This window comes from Neoarius graeffei, chromosome 7 (genome assembly GCF_027579695.1).
Source record: "Neoarius graeffei isolate fNeoGra1 chromosome 7, fNeoGra1.pri, whole genome shotgun sequence".
NCBI lineage: Eukaryota > Metazoa > Chordata > Actinopteri > Siluriformes > Ariidae > Neoarius > Neoarius graeffei.
The window spans coordinates 81748932-81772894 of NC_083575.1; the positions used below are offsets into that span (position 1 = coordinate 81748932).

General features: G+C 39.4%; 1 protein-coding gene and 1 long non-coding RNA gene across 2 annotated transcripts in view; one reads left to right on the top strand and one right to left on the bottom strand.

Annotated features, from left to right (window-relative positions):
- ucp1 (uncoupling protein 1) overlaps positions 1-13757 on the bottom strand; it is a 26845-nt gene extending 13088 nt beyond the window's left edge. Inside the window, exons 1-4 of the mRNA XM_060926503.1 lie at positions 13632-13757; positions 5585-5792; positions 2532-2729; positions 272-373 (exon numbers count right to left, since the gene is read on the bottom strand). Coding sequence (XP_060782486.1) covers positions 272-373; positions 2532-2729; positions 5585-5792; positions 13632-13757 — 634 coding nt within the window. The remainder of the gene's footprint in view (positions 1-271; positions 374-2531; positions 2730-5584; positions 5793-13631) is intronic.
- LOC132889722 (uncharacterized) lies at positions 13662-22552 on the top strand. The gene is made up of 3 exons (XR_009655088.1): positions 13662-13788; positions 15235-15322; positions 20923-22552. It is a non-coding gene; the product is annotated as an uncharacterized LOC132889722 (long non-coding RNA).
- The last annotated feature ends 1411 nt before the right edge of the window (positions 22553-23963 follow it).

Consider the following 23963-nt stretch of genomic DNA (forward strand, 5'->3'; position numbering starts at 1 on the left):
CTGGATAAAGAACAGGTGGTGGTGTGTGTGTGTGTGTGTGTGTTTTTTTTTTTTTGACTAATCAGCATTAGACGTAAACAGACCCTGTTGTTGGATTTTGGTCTGTTAAACTGGTTTCGACTGGAATTGGACGCTTTGTTCCGGGTGCGTTCTAATCAGTGAGAGGTTTGGAAGTTCATCTGATCTCAGATCAGCACTATGACTAGTTGAAAATATGTTGAATTGCTAATAACCCCAGCATTTTGAGTGTATCATTTTTAAACACACATACCTGACATTAGCTTGTGTCTAAGAATGGCTTCTTTGATTAGATCGTAAGACACGAGCTCTGTGCAGTTGACCAAGGCATTCCTGGTGATGTTGGGTAATGTTCCTGAAAGATAATGAAATGCAATATTAGAATATTTCATTCGTTCATCTATCTTCAGGACGAACTTGAACACCGAGTGTGAGACAGGATTACACCAGAACACCATGCGCGAACACATTCATTCACACCAAGAGGCAATTTAGAGTCACCAGTACCCCAACCAGTATGTTTTTGGAAGGAAACTTGTTTATTTTCACATAAATAATGAATAAATTCAGTTCAGCAAGACCTCTTTGAGTACTACAGGTAAAGCAGTTTCAGCAAGCCCTAAAGCTTTAATTGTAAGGGTTTTTTTTTTTTTTTTATAACTCTTGATCATTTGATTTATAGTCTGAATTTCCTGCACTCTATTTCTTAAAGATATACGCCAACCTTTTTTTTTTATCCACTCTCTATCCAGCACATTAAACCTCAAATAAATTTTCTAATGGAAGTAGACTATGTTCAGACTGCACCCTGAAACGACCCATATCCGATTTTTTTGCCCATATGTGACCTGTATCCGATTTGTTATTGACAATCTGAATGACACAGATCCGATTTTTTTCACATGCGACCCAGGCCGCTTGGATATGTGGTCCTAATTCCGATGCATATCCGTTATTTTCACATGCGACTGCAGTCTGACCGGACAGGTCGCATTCATGCGACCTACACGTCATCAACAAGAGACAAACGTCACACTTCTGCGTTGGCTAATCCCGCCTCTTTGGTGGAAAGTTGAAGGGTGCGCTTTTTTTTTGTTTACGTATTACGTAGATGTGCTTATTACGTGTCAATTTGCGCATGCGGGACACTTTTGGGTCATTTTCCGTTCATATTGGAGATCGCATACAAGTCTCATATAATTGGTAATGTGAACGGCCTAACAAAAAAATCAGATTTCACAACAAATCGGATATGGGTCGTTTCAGGTTGCAGTCTGAACGTAGTGATAGGGATGTTTTTTGTACTTTGCAGTATTTTCTATATTCATTACCATATATCAAACTTGGTGTTAATGGCCTCTTTTTAAATTTTACAACCAAGAAATACAGAAGTGAATTGAGATGTTTACTGTTAAAAGAGAACTGAAGTCATTTTTAAACTTGCTTTATTTCTTAATTAACGTGTTATTCAATTACGTTTTCGGTTTTAGTAACCTTATATCGTGACTCGTATTGGCAACTAATTGCAATTCAATATCATACTTGTTGGCCTATTCGGTTTTTAGCCGTGTTGAATTTAGTTGGTTTGGTCCACGGCAGGCGTCGCTTATTTGTGTGATCTTCACGAGACTTCAAAACGTGAAGAAGTGTCAGCCAGGTGTCAGTGCCGCCATTTTGAAAACTGTTTTCTAAACGAAATATTGCACAAAAACGAGTTTAAATGACGATTACTGCCAACTTTTTTCAAACTTTCCTGATTGCTATCAAAACGAACAAAATTTCCACCTTGACTACGTCAGCATTCGAAAGAGGGCGCGCGCGTCTTTTGACGACGTTGGCAGATGTCGGTCACTTTGATTTCCGCTGTACGTTTTACTTCCATCCTACGATGTCTCGCACAGGTCTCAATGAATCTCGTTTACGGCCATCGCTTTGACATATGGACTGATATATTACAGAGCGTATTTCAAACACTCATAACTTGCTATAGCAGCGACAAAATAGCGATCAAAAATGCATTCCGATATTTAATAAAATGAGAAATAGAATTTTGATGATAAATTTGCCTTCAGTTCTCCTTGAAACTCAAGAAATGTTACAACTGACTAAAAATTCAGATCCAACCTAATCAGAAAAACCCAGCACAACTTCCCAGTGTTAGGAAAATGGATAAAAATCTATAAACAAGTCTCACCCTAAAGCTTTCATCGTTCGTGTAAAACTGTTGTACGTTTGAATTTGTGCTTTTATAGTAACATGTTAAACAGCTGCCTTTTGACTTGGAGAGTTTTTAGAAAACAGATTCGTCTGTCCTGTTTCAGTACTTTGAAAGTGTGTTAAAACATGGAAAACTGCTCTGCAGCAACTCCAGGACCAGGATTGAGGATCTCTATTCAGTAACATCAGTCACCGTTAGAAAATTGATTATTGTACAGTTAAAAACACAACAGGCAGAATATGCCTTTGCATCTTACAATAAAACCTATAGTTTCCATACAGTTGAATCCACAGACCTTTCCAGAGTCCACGCAGGCCCTCCAGGAGGAAGATCTGTCTGTACGCCTGCATGGTTCCATTGTAGCGACGAGCGACTCCATCCAGGTTCATCTGGGCCTGGAAGCGCACTTTCACCACGTCTGTGGGCTGAGCTATGGAAACCGCCATCGCCCCAGTGGTGCAGCCGGCGAGGATCCGAATACCCACGTTAGGGTCTGTAGATGGAATAAATAGTCTTAAATGAAGAAATAAAAGACAATTATTATACATACAGGACACTTTTCTCTGGGATAAAAACGTGTTCTATTCCCTTCTAGTGGGTTTCATTCATTTGGTTTGATAGCATGCAATATTGTTAGCATATCGCTTATCCTACGTGTATTATGTCACTCCACTCAACGGAGAATGAGCGCTGAATATGTTTTACGATGTTGCATGGTTGTCAAGACAACATGACATCACATGTCGGAGACGTAAAACTTCCGCACTAGCAAGCGACTATGGCAATTTGTAAACAAACATGGCCGCCAGGTTTGTGTTGTTAAATACAGAAGATTTTGAGAGAATTTTGAAAGAGAAAGATGCATTGAACACCCAAAAGCAATGTGTATAATAATATTGGCTGGCTTTTTTTTTTTTTCATCGTATATCAGATATATTCCATTCAGCTACGCGTTTTCGACTCGTTCAATATCATGCTAGCTGAATGGAATATATCTAATATACCACTCAACGCCAGATAATATTATTTAAATAGTTTTCAGTATAAAGCTTGAAGACCCTGGTTTAAAGGCAATCACTGTTTTTAACCCTTCCATAACACACACACGCAAACTGCATCAGCCAGACTTATGCTAGCTACAAAAGCTGCAGCTTTGTCCCTGTTTTAGACCGTGAATGAAACCCTACAGTACACTAACGACATATAGTGCTCAGCGTAAATGAGTGCACCCCCTTTGAAAAGTAACATTTTAAACAATATCTCAATGAACACAATTTCCAAAATGTTGAAAAGACAAAGTTTAATATAACATCTGTTTAACTTATAACGTGAAAGTAAGGTTAATAATATAACTTGGATTACACATTTTTTCAGTTTTACTCAAATTAGGGTGGTGCAAAAATGAGTACACCCCACAACAAAAGCTACTACATCTAGTACTTTGTATGGCCTCCATGATTTTTAATGACAGCACCAAGTCTTCTAGGCATGGAATGAACAAGTTGGTGACATTTTGCAACATCAATCTTTTTCCATTCTTCAACAATGACCTCTTTTAGTGACTGGATGCTGGATGGAGAGTGATGCTCAACTTGTCTCTTCAGAATTCCCCAAAGAAAATAATTTCTTTACACCACAAAGGTGAAGGCTACAAGAAGATCAGCAAAGCTTTACTTATCAGTCCGAATACTGTAGCAAAAGTGGTACAAAAATTTAAGAAAGATAGAACTGCAACCATCTCACAGAGACGTCCAGGTCGTCCACGGAAGTTAACACCTCGACAGGAGCGTCTTCTGATGAGGAGGGTTGAAGAAAATCGGCATGCAAGTTCACTGCAGTTATCTAAAGAAGTCGAAAGCCAGACTGGGGTGACTATTTCCCGTGACACAATACGGCGTACACTGCAGAGGAATGGCATGCATGGATGCCGTCCACGAAAGAAGCCTCTCCTAAAGCCCAGGCACAAAAAAGCCCGCCTAGAGTTTGCCAGGGCCCATGCTGACAAAGATGAAGACTACTGGGACTCTATACTCTGGAGTGATGAGACCAAGATAAATGTTTTTGGAACTGATGGCTTCAAAACTGTATGGCATCGCAAAGGTGAGGAATACAAAGAAAAATGCCTGGTGCCTACAGTGAAACATGGTGGTGGCAGTGTCCTTATGTGGGGCTGCATGAGTGCTGCTGGTGTCGGGGAGCTGCATTTCATTGATGGCATCATGAATTCACAGATGTATTGCTCTATACTGAAAGAGAAGATGCTACCATCACTCCGTGCCCTTGGTCGTCGTGCACTTTTCCAACATGACAATGATCCTAAACACACATCTAAGGCCACTGTTGGATTTCTGAAGAAGAACAGGGTGAAAGTGATTCAGTGGCCAAGTATGTCTCCTGATCTGAATCCAGTCGAACACCTATGGGGAATTCTGAAGAGACAAGTTGAGCATCACTCTCCATCCAGCATCCAGTCACTAAAAGAGGTCATTGTTGAAGAATGGAAAAAGATTGATGTTGCAAAATGTCGCCAACTTGTTCATTCCATGCCTAGAAGACTTGGTGCTGTCATTAAAAATCATGGAGGCCATACAAAGCACTAGATGTAGTAGTTTTTGTTATGGGGTGTACTCATTTTTGCACCACCCTAATTTGAGCAAAACTGAAAAATGTGTAATCTAAGTTATATTATTAACCTTACTTTCCCGTTATAAGTTAAACAGATGTTATATTAAACTTTGTCTTGTCAACATTTTGGAAATTGTTTGTGTTCATTGAGATATTGTTTAAAATGTTACTTTTCAAAGGGGGCGTACTCATTTACGCTGAGCACTGTACATATGCACTATTTCTCAACTTGCGCGCGCGCGCACATACACAGAGGTTGTCTACAATAACTTGAAATCAATCACTGAATCACCTCTTTAGATAAAGACAGACATTCTCGTAAGCATGAGTATGATGTATTCGAAAATGGTATATTTTATTCATGACGTTAAATTCATTATATCGTCATTTTTATATGAAGTAGCAGGACCAAACAAAGTTCTAGCTGATGACTGAGGTCAACACTTTCAGCACGCATCATGAAAAGCACTGACAAAATCGCTAAGGTTACTGATTGGACTGTGTTTTTTTTTTTTTTTCGAGATTGTCATTATTGATGCGATATGAAAATCTAACCATAAACTATAGAAATATACTTGTATACCTTCCCACAAGTTTTAAAAAAATTGACGCCTATTCAGCAAAAAGAAACTATGAATGCAATCCCTAGGATTTTTGTAGTGAATGTTAGTTATTCCCGATGAGATGTATTCAGTACTAGTTTGCCCCTTTAGTCTCACTCACTGTCTCTGCCTCCTGTGTAGAAGCTCTTGACGTTGTCGTAGAGGCCAATTCGTATGGATGCAAAGGCCATCTGTCTCTGCAGGCCGGCCACCAGGCCGTTATAGAGCGAGCGAGGCCCCTCCGTCCGCACCATGGTGCTGATCGTCCCAAACACGCCACGATAACGGATGTTCTTGGCAGCTTCTACTGCCACCTTCTCACCTTGGATCTGAACACAAAACAGGAAGATGCACAAGTCAGACTTCCGGTTGGGCTCCAGCTAAGATGGCCGCCTAAACTTGAACTTGCAAGGCCACCTTCAATATTTCATTTTCAAACTGAGTCAAAAGTGCTTTAACGGCAATTCTATTTGTTGACAATTATAATGGGATCGGCGGAGAAGAGAACTGTGGAGGAGTTAGACCCCCAAACCCCTTCTCCGCTATCTAAATCGGCAAAGAAGAAAGCCAAGAAACAGCTCTTTGGTGAGCACACGGATTCCATTTTGGATGGCAGCGCTGAGAGCCCTGTGTTAGCCACGCTATTCTATGAGATGCGGGGAACTCTACGCGAACTTTCCCTTGATGTTAAAGCTATACGGGGTGATATGGACACTTTTCGAAAGAAACTCTCCAATGTGGAGACTGAGGTCTCAGCAATGAACGCCTCTTTAATGACTTTGAACAAGCGTACTGACATTATCCAAGCTGCCCAGCGTGAGGACAGGTCACAAATTAGGGAAGCTACCTCAACGATTGCTAAATTACAATCCAGCGTGGCGGAGCTGGAAGACCGAAACCGACGAAACAATCTGCGTCTTGTTACCCTTCCAGAAAATGAAGAGGGGGACGACGCTATTGCTTTCCTACAACGCCAGCTCCCTATCTGGTTCCCTTCACTGGCTGATCGAGGGATCATCGAAATTGAGAGAGCTCATCGAGTCTACAAGAGAGGTGAAAACTCATCAAGCAAGCCCAGAACCCTCATCTTTAAACTTCTGAGGTACAACAATCGCCAGGCTATCATGAAGGCGTACCGACAAGCAGGCACGAAGGCACAACATGGTCAGTCCCAGCTCATGCTATTTGCTGACTACTCCAATGCCACCGCCGTGAAACGCAAAGCTTTCTCATCCTGCATCGCTTCGCTCAAACAGAAAGGGATCCAGTTTTTCCTTCTCTACCCTGCCAGCCTGAAGGTAACATTCGACTCAAACAACACCCGCATTTTCTCTTCTCCCGAAGAGGCTCAGCATCACATTAAAGACATTTGATTTCAGCACTTGCCTCTCCTACGAAAACATCCGTTATTGCACTGGTTAGCGACCTGACTATACTGTATTTGGAATGCGAAAGTAACGTTGTCTTCAACATGGATTGTAACGTGTGTTTTTCCGCTATTGTACCCGTTGGGTCACTTCTTTCATAAACAATGACTCGTGTTAAAGCAACCAAACTGAACGTGGTTTTGCAAGACTGTCTTAGCTCGAATCCAAGGAATGATGATTACTTTTGTTCTGGCTAGGCCATGCAGGGATGTTAGCGTTTTTCCCTGGCAGGCTAGCAGCGTTCTTGTTCTTGTTTTAATGCAATGCTTCAAGCCTGGGGGGGCTTTTGCTCATTTTTACGTCAGTTACATGGCTGCATATTTTCACATGGCTACATTTTCTTTTGTCTTCAAATTATCATTGTGTATGCTCATAACAGTTAATAATTGACAACTATAATTTCATTTCATGGAATGTGCAGGGAGTTAATGAGCCTGTTAAGAGGGTTAGGTGCCTTGAATTTCTACGTAAGAAAAGAATACACTTTGGAATTTTGCAAGAAACGCATTTAAAGAGACAGGATGTGCATAGATTTCAAAATAAGTTTTATAAAATCCTTTCTTTTTCATGTGCCCCAAATAAAACAAAGGGTGTTCTACTCTTAGTTGACAGAAAGCTGAATCTCCATGTTGATGAGCTTGGCAATGATTCTGATGGTCGATTTTGCTTTGCTTTGATTACCTTAAATTCAGTTAAATATTGTTTAGTCTCCATATATGCACCAAATGTCTTTGAGCCACAGTTTTTTGATGATATCAAAGCCAGACTCATACATTTAAACGTTCCTATAATTTTAGGTGGTGATCTCAATTTAGCAATTGATATCCTGGATAGGTCCAACTCTGCCCCGCCTACTTTCAACCAGCTCTTGTCATCTAACTACATCACAGATTTTATGAAAGACTTGAATGTGGTGGATGGCTGGCGTATCAGGAATCCTAATGAAAGGGACTACACATTTTTCTCTTCACGCCATAAAACATTTTCTAGAATTGATTACATTTTTGTTTCAGCTGCCCTGCTGGAGTCGGTTTTAAACACAGAAATCCTACCTATGCTAATTTCTGATCATTCTCCTGTCAAAATCACTTTATCAAAAGCTTACTCATCATCTCGTTTTAAGCGTTGGCGCTTTAATGTGTACCTGCTACAGGATGAAAGATTCCTAGAATATATTAGGAAAGATTTGGACGAATTTATCTCCCTAAACAATTCAGATGATGTAAACCCTCACGTTCTCTGGGAGACTACAAAATGTGCAATCAGAGGCAGTTGTATATCATATGCCTCCAAAATAGTCGCAGACCGTAAGAGGAAAATTTGTGACCTGGAAAAAGAAATTCAGCAGATAGAAATATTGCAGAAAAATAAGTATGATGCTGCCAGAGCTAGAGCAATGAATTCTTTAAAGGCACAATATAAGGATGTTATTAGTGTAAGGGCTGAGTTTAATTTACTTAGAACTAGGCAGCTTTATTACGAGCAGTCAGATAGACCAAATAGACTTCTTGCATTGCGCCTTAAACAGTCAGAACGTCTTGCCTCAGTGGATGCAGTAAAAGATTCTTCTGGCGTAGTCATTACCCACCCACCTCTAGTGAATAATGTTTTCAGGGAATTTTATTCTGAACTTTACAAGTCTGAAACACCGGATGACTTGACCGATATGCATGCCTTTCTTAGTCCTTTGGAGCTCCCGTCTCTATCAGCAGAGGAAGCTGACCAATTAGATGCCCCACTCACCTTAGAAGAACTTAGATCAGCAGCTGTTTCCATGACTAGGCACAAGTCACCAGGGTTGGATGGGATACCTCCAGAGCTATTTGTAGAACTCTGGGACTTGGTTGGGCCTTTGTTACTTAAATCCATCCAACATTCACTAGATGCTGGCTACTTTCACAGAGACCAAAGAACAGCTCTGATTTCCTTGTTGTTAAAGACTGGGAAGGACCCACTGGACTGTGGAAACTATAGGCCCTTGTCATTGTTAAATTCAGACATTAAGATATATGCCAAAGTTCTTTCCAACAGGCTAAACAAATACATCTCTCATTTAGTACATGAGGATCAGACAGGCTTTATCAGGGGTCGCCTGGCCTCAGACAATGTTAGACGGCTTTTGCATGTTATAGACGCCCCCAAAGATGAAGCTGACTCCTATGCAGTCTTTAGTCTAGATGCTATGAAGGCCTTTGATAGGCTGGAATGGCGTTATCTGTGGACTGTGCTTAGGAGATTTGGATTTGGAGACACATTTATCCATATGGTTCAAACACTTTACAATAAACCCACTGCGTGTGTCTCTACAGGTCATAAATTGTCTTCACAGTTCTGTCTGGAGAGGGGCACTAGACAAGGCTGCCCTCTTTCTCCAATTTTGTTTGCTTTATCCCTAGAACCCTTAGCTCAAGCAGTCAGGCAGAGTCCATTCATTTCTCCTATACACATTAAAAACACCACGCATCATATTTCACTTTACGCTGATATTATTCTTTACCTGTCTGATATCACTAACTCAGTTCCTCAAGCCCTAGCTTTATTCCAAAGATTTGGTTCTTTTTCTGGATACAAAATTAACTGGAGTAAATCTATATTAATGCCTCTTGATTCAACCCCTCCTCATTTTAATCCCCCTGTGTCTTCACCTATTCAGATTCAAACCTCTGGTTTCACTTATCTAGGTGTAAGTATTCATCCTTCCCTCACTCAGGTTTGCAAGCACAATTTCAATGTGATGTTACAAAAAATCAAGAATGATCTGAACAGATGGTCCCCACTCCAAATTTCTGTCTGCGGTAGGATTTCTGTGTTGAAAATGAATATTCTTCCCAGGGTTAATTTTTTGTTTTCTGCTATATCACTGACTCCTCCACCACATTTTTTTAGGGACATTGACAGGCTTTGTTCTAATTTCATATGGAATAACAAAAGATCCAAAATTCGTTTAAAGACATTGCAGCTTCCCAAACTTTATGGTGGTCTGGCTGTACCTAATTTTAAGCATTACTTTTGGGCTTTTCAGTTAAGATTTTTAAAAGAATGGTTTGATCCTTCTTCCAAAATTTCCTGGAGATCCATAGAACAAGGATTAGTTCATCCCCTCCGACTACAGGATCTGCCTTTTTCAGGTATCACTCAAAGAAGCTCATTACTACGACTGGGTCCAATTATCAACTGCTCTCTTGAAGTATGGAAACAGTCTTGTAAGTTTCTGGGTTATAATCATAAATTTCATAAATCCTCCCCCTTATGGCACAACAACCACCTCTTAACAGGCTCTAAACCTTTTGTTTCTCCTTCTTGGTCAGATAAAAATATCCATACTCTGAGTGATATATTTGACTCTGATGGCTTACGTTCTTTTCAAGACATTTGTAACTCTTTTTCTCTCCCTGGCACATCCTTTTTCTTTTACCTAAGATTACGCTCTGCTCTTAAGGCATATGGGGTTCCATGGGATAGACACTTGAATAATCATCCCCTTCTTGAACATTTGCAGAAATTTAAGTCAACTAAGGGTTTGGTGTCATATTTATATGATGTGTTTACTGCAGAAAAGCATCCTCCCATAGGTGCTGTTTCAGTTTGGTTCAGGGAGTTTGATAGATTTGGTGTGGAGCCTGACTGGGAAACTATCTGGACCAATATTTTCTCATCTTCTAATTGTCTGGCCCATCAGCTAATACATTTTAAGTTTGCTCATAGGGTCTATATAACTCCTTGCAGAGCTTATTTAATGAAATTAACTGATGATAAAGTTTGTAAAAAATGCACCACAGGCTCCATAGGGGACTATTTTCATATGTTTTGGGAATGCCCACCTATTGTCAAGTTTTGGAAACATGTTGTCAAAAAACTCTCTGAATTGTTAAGGTATGATGTCCCTTTATGTCCAAAGTTACTTTTACTTGCTGATGATTCTAATGTAATGTTTACCCTTCAACAGAAAAGGATATTGATGACGGCCCTGACTGCCTCAAAAAAGGCCATTTTGAAAGGTTGGTTTGAGTCTGACATAAATCTGGCAGCGGTTTGGCGTTCCTATATTTTGGACATTTTAATTCTTGAGCGTGCTACAGCAAGGTATCATAAAGCCACGCCATGGACAATTGACAACTGGTCAGCTGCCATATCTTTCTTTTCTTAAAATACTTCATGTATCTGATGTCATGATATGTAGCCTATGTTTTGCTCTTTCCCTGTAACTACCTGAGTTTCAAGAAGTGTAACCCCCCCCCACACACACACACACACATACTTTTAGTTTTGTTTTTTGTTTGTTTTTTGTTTGCTCGTTTGTCTTTTATACATTATGCATTGCTGTTTGGTGTGTAACAACGGTTTCTATGTGAAAGCAATAAAAATATATTAACAAAAAAAGGAAGATGCACAAGTCAGAGAGAGTATCTAGGGAATCAGCTGGCATGAGAAAGGACGGTCTGCCTTACAGGTATTATTAGCTAAATATTTAGCAGATGCATCGAGTTAGAAGCGAGCATGTTGGATCCAGCTGCACATGAACAAGACATGGAGTGTACAGTACGTACGTCTTAGGAAAAAAAAGTATCTACAGCGCTGAATGTTATATGGGACGTTCCACTGAATGGGTGCCATTTGCTTGTTGTACCACTCCCAAATTAAACTTAATTTGTTGTATCTTTTCAACACTGATTATAATAACACATTGGTCAACCTCAGGCTACATAATTTTTTTTTTTACAAGGTTTGGAAGTCAAAGATGGCTGCATACTCTTTATATGAGTAACAGGACTGAAAGTAACAGGACTGAGTTTTTAGCCTAGGATTAGCTAATACATGGAATTAAGCCACATGGCGTCATCGCTAATAGCATGACCACACTTAGCACATTCTAGTGATTTTACCAAAAATCTGTATTTTTAAAATAAACAAATATCATCTAAGAAATAATTTAAGTAACAGGACAGTATGTTGACATTGACCTTATCAGTCAAAGTTAAAAAATCATCAAATATACAGAAAAGTAAATGAGAGAACTAACTTTTGGTCTTCCCATGGCCTTCAGAAGACACAACTGATGTACAGTAACTTCCTGTTGAGCATGTGATTTATGGAATGTTCCAAATTTGTCAGGTGGGGTAATATGTTTGGGTAACAGGACTGAGTGAAAACCCAGGGACATGACTAAAATGTGTATTTTAACTAAGATATTGTGGATTTCTTATGAAAAAAATATATTTAAACCATGGATAGGATATGGAGTCACACAACAGTGCAAAAGAAATACTGTTTCTGAAGGATTTTAATCATAATATTTCATAGTTAAGTATAAAGTTAGAGTGCGGGGACAGGTAACACATGCTATTTTTCAGTGTTTTAGGTAGTTTTTATTAATTCTTACAATTATATATCTTAAATTTGAAATCAGATCAATGTGCAGGACATTCTGCGTAATAAGGAAATGTATTTTAAAGTACATTTTTATGTGCATTTATACATATAATTTTCTAGGGACGGAAATGGCACCGATTCAGTGGAATGGCTCATATTTGCAGTAGGATATATAAAAACTCTTCAGGAGAACAGGATTATGAATCTAACTGAACAAATTTGTTCATGTGCCATATCTATCCATTAACATTCTGGGCAGTTTCATACAAATATTTCGCACAACTAAACATGCTCCAGTCCAAGCAGGATGTCTATTTGTTTCATACAGGTCATGTACCAAATGCAGAATCATTGCAAATCATGTACCTTATGTTCATTCACAGCATTGGTTAAAAATGTGTCTCAAAAACATTCATATGATGTCACACCCATACTGCGGATAATTTTTTTTCATTAATTTATTCATCTTTCTTTGGGTCTTGATTAATCCAGAGCCGATCCCAAGAACACTGGGTGTGAGGAGGAATTACACCACGGAGAGAAGGGCATCTCACACACACACTTTTATATATTAGATGAGGCGAGTAGCAACGAGTTGGCTACAAGTCATGTACGATGAGATTGAGTGGAATAACTGTTTTTATTCTATCCACATTCACTGGATTTTGAGAAATGGAGTATTTTTCATTTTTGCAAATTCGATAAATAAAAACTTTATACAAAACATCCGACAAAATTTCCACTTAGAATGTAAACAAACCGGCGAAATGACAGGAGCAATTTGTGGAAAATGCGATAATAATAATTCCTAAAAAAAATAGATACGTTCTGACCATCAAATACTTTTATTCCATATTTTTTTATTCCATATTTTTATTCCATATTCCATGATTAGCACAGTCGCCTCACAGCAAGAAGGTTCTGGGTTCGTGCCCAGTGGCCAGCAGGGGCCTTTCTGTTTGGAGTTTGCATGTTCTCCCTGTGTCTGCGTGGGTTTCCTCTGGGTGCTCCGGTTTCCCCCACAGTCCAAAGACATGCAGTTAGGTTAACGCGAGGTGCCCTTGAGCAAGGTACCTAACCCCTGACTGCTCCCCGGGCGCTCTAGTGTGGCTGCCCACTGCTCTGTGTGTGTGTGTGTGTGTGTGTTCACTGCTTCAGATGGGTTAAATGCAGAGGATGAATTTCACTGTGCTTGAAGTGTGCATGTGACAAATAAAGGTTTCTTCTTCTAAAATTCAGATTAATTTTTTTTTAAATTTAATTACAAGTTGTAATGTAATACCGGGGGGGATACTTTTGCAAGGCACTCATTACTGTTTGAACTACACTAGTGTAGAGGACTGGACTGTGTGTGTGTGTATGTGTGTGTACCTGTAGCCGGACTTTAGCCGTGTCCAGAGGGAAGGTGACGAGGTCAGCGATGCAGGCAGCTGTACCTGCACTCAGTACCTTCACTCCCAAAGGAGGAGGAACATCAGATGGCTTCAGTCCCACCATGATCACAGCTACAAACACAGAGAACAGAATCGTAAGTGCTCAGTTAGGTGGGGAGTTAATTTTATTGTATTATCGTTGCATGAAAAATACAGTGCAACAACATTGATGCATATTAAATATTAAGCAATTGAGGACTTGTAACACACACTGAAGAACTACACTAGTGTAGAGGACTGGACTTATCAAGTATGGAGTAGCTTATCAAGTAAAATTGTCTTATTTTATCAGCAGATAACTATATTATTTACAAGTATAATTAATCTACCAACATGATGAGAGAATTTCTGTACTTAAAATCAGTCCCGAAACCGGATTAACAGTTTTATTAATAGTTTTAAGGAGATTTTCAAGTGTTACTGTCCTTGTTATGTTTATTTTCCAACAAGTCACAAATATTCAACATGATTTCATTCTAGAATCAAATTTCTGCAGTGTAAAACAGACAAATCTACAAATTGAGTGAACATACAGTATTAAGGCATTAAACTCAAAGATAATGGTGTCTCTTAGGAGCGTTCATGTGTTTACAGTTGAATGCAAAATGAATACCAGTTATATTACAAAGCCATTTTCATTACAAATTATTAAAAGAAATAAGTAAATGATGTGCAAATGTAGTTCAGTTTCAGACACAGGTTTCTCAAAACAAAAATATGGCAGTTTAAAATTTTCACAAGTTTTAAATAATGTGTTTTTAATAAGTTTCAGTTCAATTAAAAATTTCAAAATCGGTGCATTTAGGCTTTTAGACCTTGCCGTAGTTGTTTATGGATCTTGATTATATTTTAGAAATGTTAAAAATGTAGTCTGTTCCAAAACTTCAATACTAAAGTGATCAGAGCACTAAAGCCGTTTGTAGCACGCCCTTTTGACCAACCAGACTCGGATTAAGTGGAAGACTGGATGGAGAATCATTGTCGAATTGGAACTAGATCTCATCCATGTTTCAGAAAAGTTCACCGAGTGTGTTCTGATAATCCAGAGAAAATGAAAACGAGGTGTTTACTTACATTTTTAGTCTAGTCCTCGGGTAATCCCTTTGGAGACGGCGGTAGTTTTGTGTCTGGATGAGACAGTTTGAGAAATGCAGATTAATCTCTCCCTCTTTATATAATTCATCATTTCTGCGGACACTTGGAGAGGCGTTTCTCTGCAATCACAGCTGAACTCAAAGTCCACCCACAAACAGCCAATTTCGACGAGTGTCAATGTCCACCTCAGCACCGACACACACATGAAAAGACACAAAAGCAAAAAACACCTTTTCCTTAAGAATTTGCCACTTTTTCAGCTAAATTATCTACTGTATTATGATTTATTGTTAATTTTTTTTTTTCACATTTGACGGATTTGTCATCAGGTCTTTGTCTTACATTGTGTCAAAAAGGACACCACTTAAGGTTAAGGGTTAAGGATTATTCTTACTTGTTTATTGACTAAATTATTCTCGTTGTTTGCTTGACCTGATTTCCAACAGGGCAGGAGGCTCGACCCAGCTCTCAGCCAATCACTGCTTAGCTCTCGGACCAAGCACTCTGGGCTTTGAAAGGATAATTGGACGCCAGGTGGAGTAATGTTTATTGCATATGATGAGTAACTGCTCATCATACCGTAAGAGTGCTGATAAGGGTGGTGTGAGTATCTGGTTTTACTTTAATTGTAGCTCATAAATTTCTAGACTTCTCCCCCTCCCCTCCCCGCCTCGACAAATTACTTTGACTTTAATTATTTAAAATAAATTCTTTTTAAAAAAAAAGTACAAATATCTTCTGATAGAATAAGACAGTTTTATTGGTAAAATTTCTAGGCTTTTTTTTATTTCTTTAGACAGCACATTTCTAAACATTTTACTTGTAATAATTTATTCATGTAATCATAATGTATTCTATCAGGAGATTACGCTCACCGGCCACTTTATTTGTATCTGCTGTTTTATGCAGCAGGTACAAATCAAGAGCGTAAGTTAAATGTTCACGTCTTCAAAACATCGGAATGGGGAAAAATTGTGATCTCAAAGTGTGACTTTCACTGTGGCATGGGTGTTGGTTTGAGTATTTCAGAAACTGCTGATCTCCTGGGGTTTTCACACACAACAGTCTCTAGAGTTTACACAGATGGAATGGTGCGAAAAACAAAAAACACTAAGTGAGCGACAGTGGGTGGAAACAAGCACCTTGTTGATAAGAGAGCTCAGAGGAAAATGGCCAGATTGGTTCAAGCTTTTTTTGCCACGAAGGATATAGTAACTCATACAGTATAATCACTCTTTACAACCGTGGTGAGCAGAAAAGCATCTCAGCATGCAACAGCAGAAGAACACATTGGGTTCCAGTCCTGCAGCCAAGAACAGGGATCTTAGAATCAAGAACAAGTTCATAATAAAGTGGTCGGTGTGTGTTTTTTTTTTTTTTTTAATTAAGCAAATTATTGCTCCAACTAAAACACATAACTCTGACCTCTGACTAGGAAAAACCAAAGTAATGCCCCTCAACTTGGAATTCCTGCTTGGAACCATGATGTGCCTGCTCATAGCAATCAACCTGGGGGGGGGTGTCGTGCCACGGGATTTTTGTACCAGATGCTCTGTTTACAGAATGTGTAGAAATGGTGTTGAAAACCGCACGATCTTTCGCACTGTAGGAGCGCTATTGAGGTGATTATTCATTGATAGTTACTGGATCAGCCAGCGAAAACGGTGCAAAATATCGCACGCTTTTCACATTTCTACAAACAGAGCATCTGGTACAAAAATCCTGTGGCATGACGCATCTATACTTTTATACAAGTTTCACTGTATATATTGGTATTTGCTGTACATACAGACAGACTTGAAAATAGTTTAACCTACAACACTGACTGAAAAGAAAATATACAGTACATCACGTTATAAACAAAAGACAAATATGGAGACTTCTGAATTCCCAGAAAAGTCACTCAGCATATCTACTAATAGAACAAGACTCATTGATTTACTTTAAATTAGTCAAAAGGGGGAAAAAAGTTGAGTGATAGAACCTTTCTATCTTATAATTATTTTAGTCATGTAAGAAAAATTTTAGATAAAGCCATATATTCAATAACCATTAAAATATAGTTTCCTAAAATATATGTTCTTATAATGTTTGCAGTACAACACACACACGCGAAAGTGTGAATATGACGTGTTTGCACTGTATGATAGAAGCGTCCATGTGTTACCATGTAATATATTAATAATGCCAATTCAAAAACCACTGGAAAAATGTTTTGAAAATTATGCAAATATACACTACATGGACAAATGATTGTGGATGCCTGACCATCACAACCATGTGGTTCTTCCCCAAATTCTTTCCAATAAGTTGGAAGCAGTGTTGTAGTCGATTCGCTAAACCTCGAGTCCCCAGTGTTCAAGTCCAAGTCATTAAAGAAAATTTCGAGTCAAGTCCGAGAACAAGACTCCAACCGCGCCATTTGACGGTGGCTGTTGCTGCCTTTATGTGAAAGCGTCTCTGTTACTGTGTTGGACTAACGTTCCTGCTCGACTGCCCCGTTTTAGTTAACAGGCTACAGATAAAAAGCTTGTTCATCGCTCAGCAAGCCCCGCCCACTATCAACAGGGCAAATAACATGAGAGATGGTTAACACTAGCTAATTCATCGCTCAGCAAGCAAGCCCCGCCCACTATCAACAGAGCAATGAACACAGCGTGTCACTTCCTTCTCTGGGTGGAGTCTTATCAAATGACGATTGAAGTTCGAGGTTGTCCTCGTCATCTTCTCGATAGTTCTTCGACATATCGAACACACAGCAGTGCATTTTTTTCCCACTGCACGAGAAGTCTGTATAAGCAAAGCAGACAATCCTTGGGGTGTTCTCTCCAGGCATTTTAGCGCCATTAACGTTAGTTTGTTCCTGAACGTGATGTATGAACAGATGAATGTGCATTCTCTTGCATGAAATTAGTATAAAAATTAATGTACATATAAATATTTTGTACCAAATTATGGCATGTTACAAAAAATAAAGAAAAAAATCCAAGTCCTCATCTCCAATTTATGAGTCCGAGTGCAGTTAATGCACGAGTCTAAGTCCAAATCATCAGTGCTCAAGTCCAAGTCAAGCCACGAGTCATTAAAATTAAGCCACGAGTCATTAAAATTAAGCCACGAGTCGGGCTCGAGTACTACAAGCCTGGTAACTTATTACTCAAAATTTTAAAGGAGATAGGCAGAACCATGGCCTCACTTTCGTTTATAAATGCTTTGAGACCTCAAGAATGCCACAGGAATAGTTTTAAGTGTTAACAATAAATCTAATATAGTAATTTTTACGATTAAAGTGATTTATATAGGTAGCGGTCTGAGTGAATGACCTTGACATCCGTAACGTCACAACAGGAAGTCTATCGGTCTCATCGCCATTTCCGCTATACTAAAAAACAGAGCTGACTGCAACTCCGATACTCCATTTTGAGCTAATTTATCGCCATGCCATGTAGATGTGTTGCTGCACCCACCAGCAACACGACAGAAGGTGGATTTACGTTGCATTCATGGTCCAAGAATGTTCAAACTGCAAAGATTTGGATGCATTTTGCAAGACGTTCACGGGCACATTGGGCGCCTATGAAGTGGTCTCTCCTCTGCTCTGCACATTTTACTGAAGACTCGTACGAGACCTCTGATCTGTTGAGGAGCGTTGGCTATAAGGCCGTGTTGAAAGAGGGTGCAGTACCAATTAAAGGAAAAGGAAAATCTCATTATCTCTAGCCGCTTTATCCTGTTCTACAGGGTCGCAGGCAAGCTGGAGCCTATCCCAGCTGACTACGGGCGAAAGGCGGGGTACACCCTGGACAAGTTGCCAGGTCATCACAGGGCTGACACATAGACACAGACAACCATTCACACTCACATTCACACCTACGGTCAATTTAGAGTCACCAGTTAACCTAACCTGCATGTCTTTGGACTGCGGGGGAAACCGGAGCACCCGGAGGAAACCCACGCGGACACAGGGAGAACATGCAAACTCCGCACAGAAAGGCCCTCGCCGGCCACAGGGCTCGAACCCGGACCTTCTTGCTGTGAGACGACAGCGCTAACCACTACACCACCGTGCCGCCCCAGAAAAGGAAAGTATTTATTTTGTTTAATTTTTTTTAAAAAAAGGAAAGTAAGTTCAGTTGCACCAGTTCTCCTGGAGTGTGAGCCGAGGGTTGTTGGTAAAACCTGGAACGGAATGGGACGTGATATATTATCGCTCGGGCAGTGACCTCCCCGCGGTTGTTGCTAAAACTGGTGATGTTCCGTCCCTTTCCAGGTAGGGCTGGGAATCGATCCAGATTCCCTGGATCGATTTGATTCCGATTCATAAGGTCACGATCCGATTCGATATCGATTTATTTAGATATTGCTGGATTGTCACTTTAAAGTAAAAACTGTCCCTATTGACAGGAACAGCCCCATGTGTTTGTGCATGTAATTTAACACCAAATGCCTTCTCCAGTGCAGTTTAGCTGAAACTGTGTCGGCGTGGTGCCTGGATAAGTGGTTGCGGAGATTGGTTGTATTGCCACTATATTTTACCTCTATGTGGCAGTTTGCACACTGCTTTTGTTCTGTCGACTTCGTCTCTGTCCTCGTAACGTTTGAATCCAAAGTAATGCCATACATCAGCTTTCAGGCCAGGCAGGTAATTTTAGCTGTGCAGCTTCAGCCATCTCGCGTTCTTAAGTTTCGGTTTCATTTGCCGGCACCCGCTTTTTATAGCGGTCCTTGTGCGGTCGAGAAAATAGTGCCTATAGCCACCTGGAAGAGATCGATCCACACATTTTTGAATCGATCTCGTATTTTTTGAACGTGAATCGATATCGGATCGTGGATCGATCTTTTGAACCCAGCCATATTTCCAGGTTTTAGTAATTGCCTGAGCCGAGCAGTAATGGTGGAGTACTCAGTAATGGAGAGATTGAAGAATGAGTGGAGCAGCCGTCTGATTTCTCCACTGGATATTCCTCCACTGCATGAAAAGTCTGTATAAGCAAAGCGGACAATCCTTGGGGCGTTCTCTCCAGGCATTTTAGCGCCATTAACATTAGTTTGTTCCTAAACATGACGCATGAACAGGTGAATGTGTATTCTCTTGCACAAAGTTAGTATAGAAATTAATGTAGATATAAATATCTTATGGCATGTTACAAAAAAAATTAAGAAAAAAAATCTGAGTCCTCGTTTCCAATTCATGAGTCCAAACACAGTTAATGCACAAGTCTGAGCCATCAGTGCTCAAGTCACGAGTCCTTAAAATTAGGACACGAGTCGGACTCGCATACTACAAGCCTGGTTGGAAGCGCACAATTGTCTGGAATGTCTTTTTATGCTGTGGCATTACAATTTCCCTTTTACTGGAACTAAGAGGCCAAACCTGTTCCAGCATGACAGTGTTCCTGTGCACAAAGCAAAAGCTCCATGAAGACAAGGTTTGGCAAGTTTGGAATGAAAGAACTTGAGTGTCCTGCACAGAGCCATGACCTCAAAACCGCTGAGTACTTTTGAGATGAACTTGAACACTGATTGACCCCAGATCTCCTCACCTGACGTCAAATAAGCACAGATTCCTACAGCCACCTTCCAGAATTTAGTGGAAAGCCTTCCCAGAAGAGTGGAGGTTATAATAATAATAATAATAATAATAATAATAATAGTTTATTATACATGTTTTAGCACATAGTGAAATACAACATGTTTACATTACTGTAAAAATTTACAATAAAAGTAATTATATATTATGTTACATTTTATATAAAAATATGGCTTTAATTCAAACTATAAAAATAATTTAATTTAAAAATTTAGAATTTAAAAAGGCCATAGCTGGAAAAAAGCTCCGCTTGTACCTATTATAACAGCAAAGGGTGGGGGAATAAAAAATCTGAAATGGGTTGTTCAACAAGGACACATGGGTGTGATGGGCCAGGTGTCCACAAACTTTTGGTTCTTGTGTATTTGGCTTTATTTTATGTTTTAAAAAAAAAAGTCTGAAATCAAATTGGGTATAATGTCTACAGACAAAGCTGATATTGTCTCTGCGCTTACACAAAGATTAAACGTATTGATTTACTATTGTACGATATCTCGACATTAATTAATGCTAATGCTAACCAAGTTATCTTTATCTATAACAGGAAGGAGGTAAACACGTTTACCAGTCCAGACTGGTTCAGAGAGAGGGCACCGACTGACGTCTGTGACTGAAGTTCATCGGGAGACAGATAACGTTCTTGCTTCACTGCTTGTTGTCTCATTGGAACGACGACGTAAAAACATTACCAGATCATGTAAGACCTTCTCACTGTTGCAAGAGGTAGTTTGATCTTTTGGCCCCGAATAATTCAAACGTGTCTTCGCTGTGTACCGTTTTTTTTTCCCCGTGAAAGTGTTCAAACTACACCGTGAACCTGCTGCAGAGAACTAATCAAAGAGTTGTAAGCAGTTACTGAGTCACAGATCCTCTTATTGCAAGATGAGTTGTGAGAAAACTAAGCTTATCTGTTATCACAAGGGAACTCATTAGGGCCAGTGTGTTTATTAACGCAGGGGTGAGAGTTTTCCGCTTTTCGGCGGATTTCCGCTTTTTCTGAGTAAAAAACGACATTTTTATATTATGCCAAATCCATTGAGAATTTTTTTAATTAATTTTGGGGGGTTGGGGTATGTTCCTTCATGCTGTTCAAACTTTATTAACTCCAACGATGTTTACACATTATTTGTAAGTCGCCATCTTTAGTCTCGTTTAAATCTCGTTGAATGTGATGTAAAATTCGTGTTATCTACGTTGTTATTGGTCAAAACGTCGATGTCGAGACCATAATAGCCAATCAAAACAGTTTTTACAAAGACACCCACATCCGCTTTCTTTTATCAAAACTTACACATGTTCGCGAGCTGCATATCAAAAATACGCTCCTCTAATCGGCGTTTTTTCTCAAGATGCCGAATACTACTGACAAGCAAGATGAAGCGAAGGTATGTGAAATCGATGCTGGTATAAAAAACAAGTTTAGCAAAGCAAAAGGAAAGCAAGAGAGGAGTGAGAGAGAGAGCAGAAGAGAGCCAGGTTAGAGCATGTAAAAACACAGGAGGCGCTGGCTAATGAAAGAAAAAGGAAAAAAGAGAGGACTGATGAGCTTTTGGCTTTGGCCAAGAAGCTGAAGTCTAAATGATCAAATGAAAATTTGTTTCAAAAATAACTGGGAACTGTGAATAACTTTTAACTGTAAAAAGTGTAAATAGACATTTTCCTTTTGAAGAAAACATACAAGTGATGTGGACAATAAGATAAAGACAGTCCCCATAAAATATGCATTTGTTTGATTCAATATGATCATTTGAATTATAGCTGACAGTGTTAATAACTATAGAGGATTTCGGCCTATGTCATTGTTTCCATAGCGACAATATTTATGCCGCCATTTTGACGGTCACAAATATGGCGACTACCGGTAGCGATACACTGTTGATCATGATGAAGTCTCATTGTCGAGTATTTTATCTGGCCTAGATGACGCGAGTAAGAAGCGATATCACCAGAAAATCAATGATGCTGGTGTACGTGATCCGTACACGTTACCAGGCTATCTTTTTCTGGCTTTGCAGTGCGGGTGATCTTCCTGACCTGCAGTCAGGCGTGTGGGAAATACCAGGGAAAAAACATAAAAGAAAAAGGAGCGAGATGCAGAAAACACCTTCACTATCCAGCGACGTAGGGCATTTACAGGGCGAGCAGAGGGAGAGGTATTTGCAAAAATTGAGGTTAGCAGGCTTAGAGAACGACGTTTACCTGCTTCCACCAGGATTGTTCACTGACGTACGGAAGTACACGAAGCCCTCGTCTTTACCTGACTTCGGCCCACATGATCTGTATACCTATGTCGTTAAAAACCAGGCTGGGTAACATGCCTACATCAGCGGGTCGTCCCTGGAGCCGGTGGTCGCCATCTTATTACAGCTAAGATTTGTTCACATTTTCATTTACTTTCGGTCCTCAGGATAAACAAAATGTTATTAAATGTCATTGAAATAACTTCTTAGTCTGTTGAGACATGGCCCGTTATAAATTTGCTGTTACCAGGCAATGACCAAGAACTGTATTATTAGGGTCGGTGTCTGTGTTGTAGCAGTGCACTAGCAGCTAGCTGTTAGCACTAGCTAATGTCAACAACATCATAGCTGGTATGTTACTGTAGCAATGTTTACGTTCAGTCATTTGGATGACTGTTAAAACCTTTCAGTCTCAAGTTTTTCCTTTACTGTATTTACTAGTTTACTGAGCTAGCGCGCTCGGGCAGGCTGGGAGCGAGCGCGCTAGCTCCCAGCCTGCCCGAGCTAGCGCGCTCGCTCCCAGCCTGCCCGAGCGCGCTAGCTCAGTAAACTAGTAAATACAGTAAAGGAAAAACTTGAGACTGAAAGGTTTTAACAGTCATCCAAATGACTGAACGTAAACATTGCTACAGTAACATACCAGCTACTATGTTGTTGACATTAGCTAGCTTGACCTTCAAAATGGCGGACACCGGGGCGTCACGTGACCTGTGACGTCACGTCGAAATCCTCTATATAACTTTAAAGTTTAAATAGACATTGTGAAGAAATCATATACAAGTAATGTGGACATTAGGAAAAGGTCAGTTTCCATAAGATATGAATGTTTTTATTTAATTCAATATATTGAAGATATGAAAATTTGAATTATTAATGGAACTGTACAAAAAATATTTTTAAACAAGTATATAGAAGAGGAAGTATGTTAACGGAGGATGATGAGGGATAAATAGAATAGGGTTGATTGTTATATTAGAACTAACTTGGTATATATGGTATATATTTATTTATGGGGATAGTTTATATATTCATATTTACAGGGATAGGTTTGTAGTATATATTTTTGTAATTAAATATTTATATAGATATTTATGAAGTGTGTGTGTATATATATATATATATATATATATATATATATATATATATGGTGTAGTATATATTTATTTTTGTAATTATATATTTATATAGATATTTATGAAGTGTATATATGGTATATATTTTTATAGGTGTATTAATGTAGTTTGGATTTCGGGGTAGTTAAAAAGGGGTGGGAAATTAAAAAAGTATTGTACTTCTTCCCACTCCTTTTTCGAACCGTGTGCGGTGTTTTGTAATGTCTTAGCTC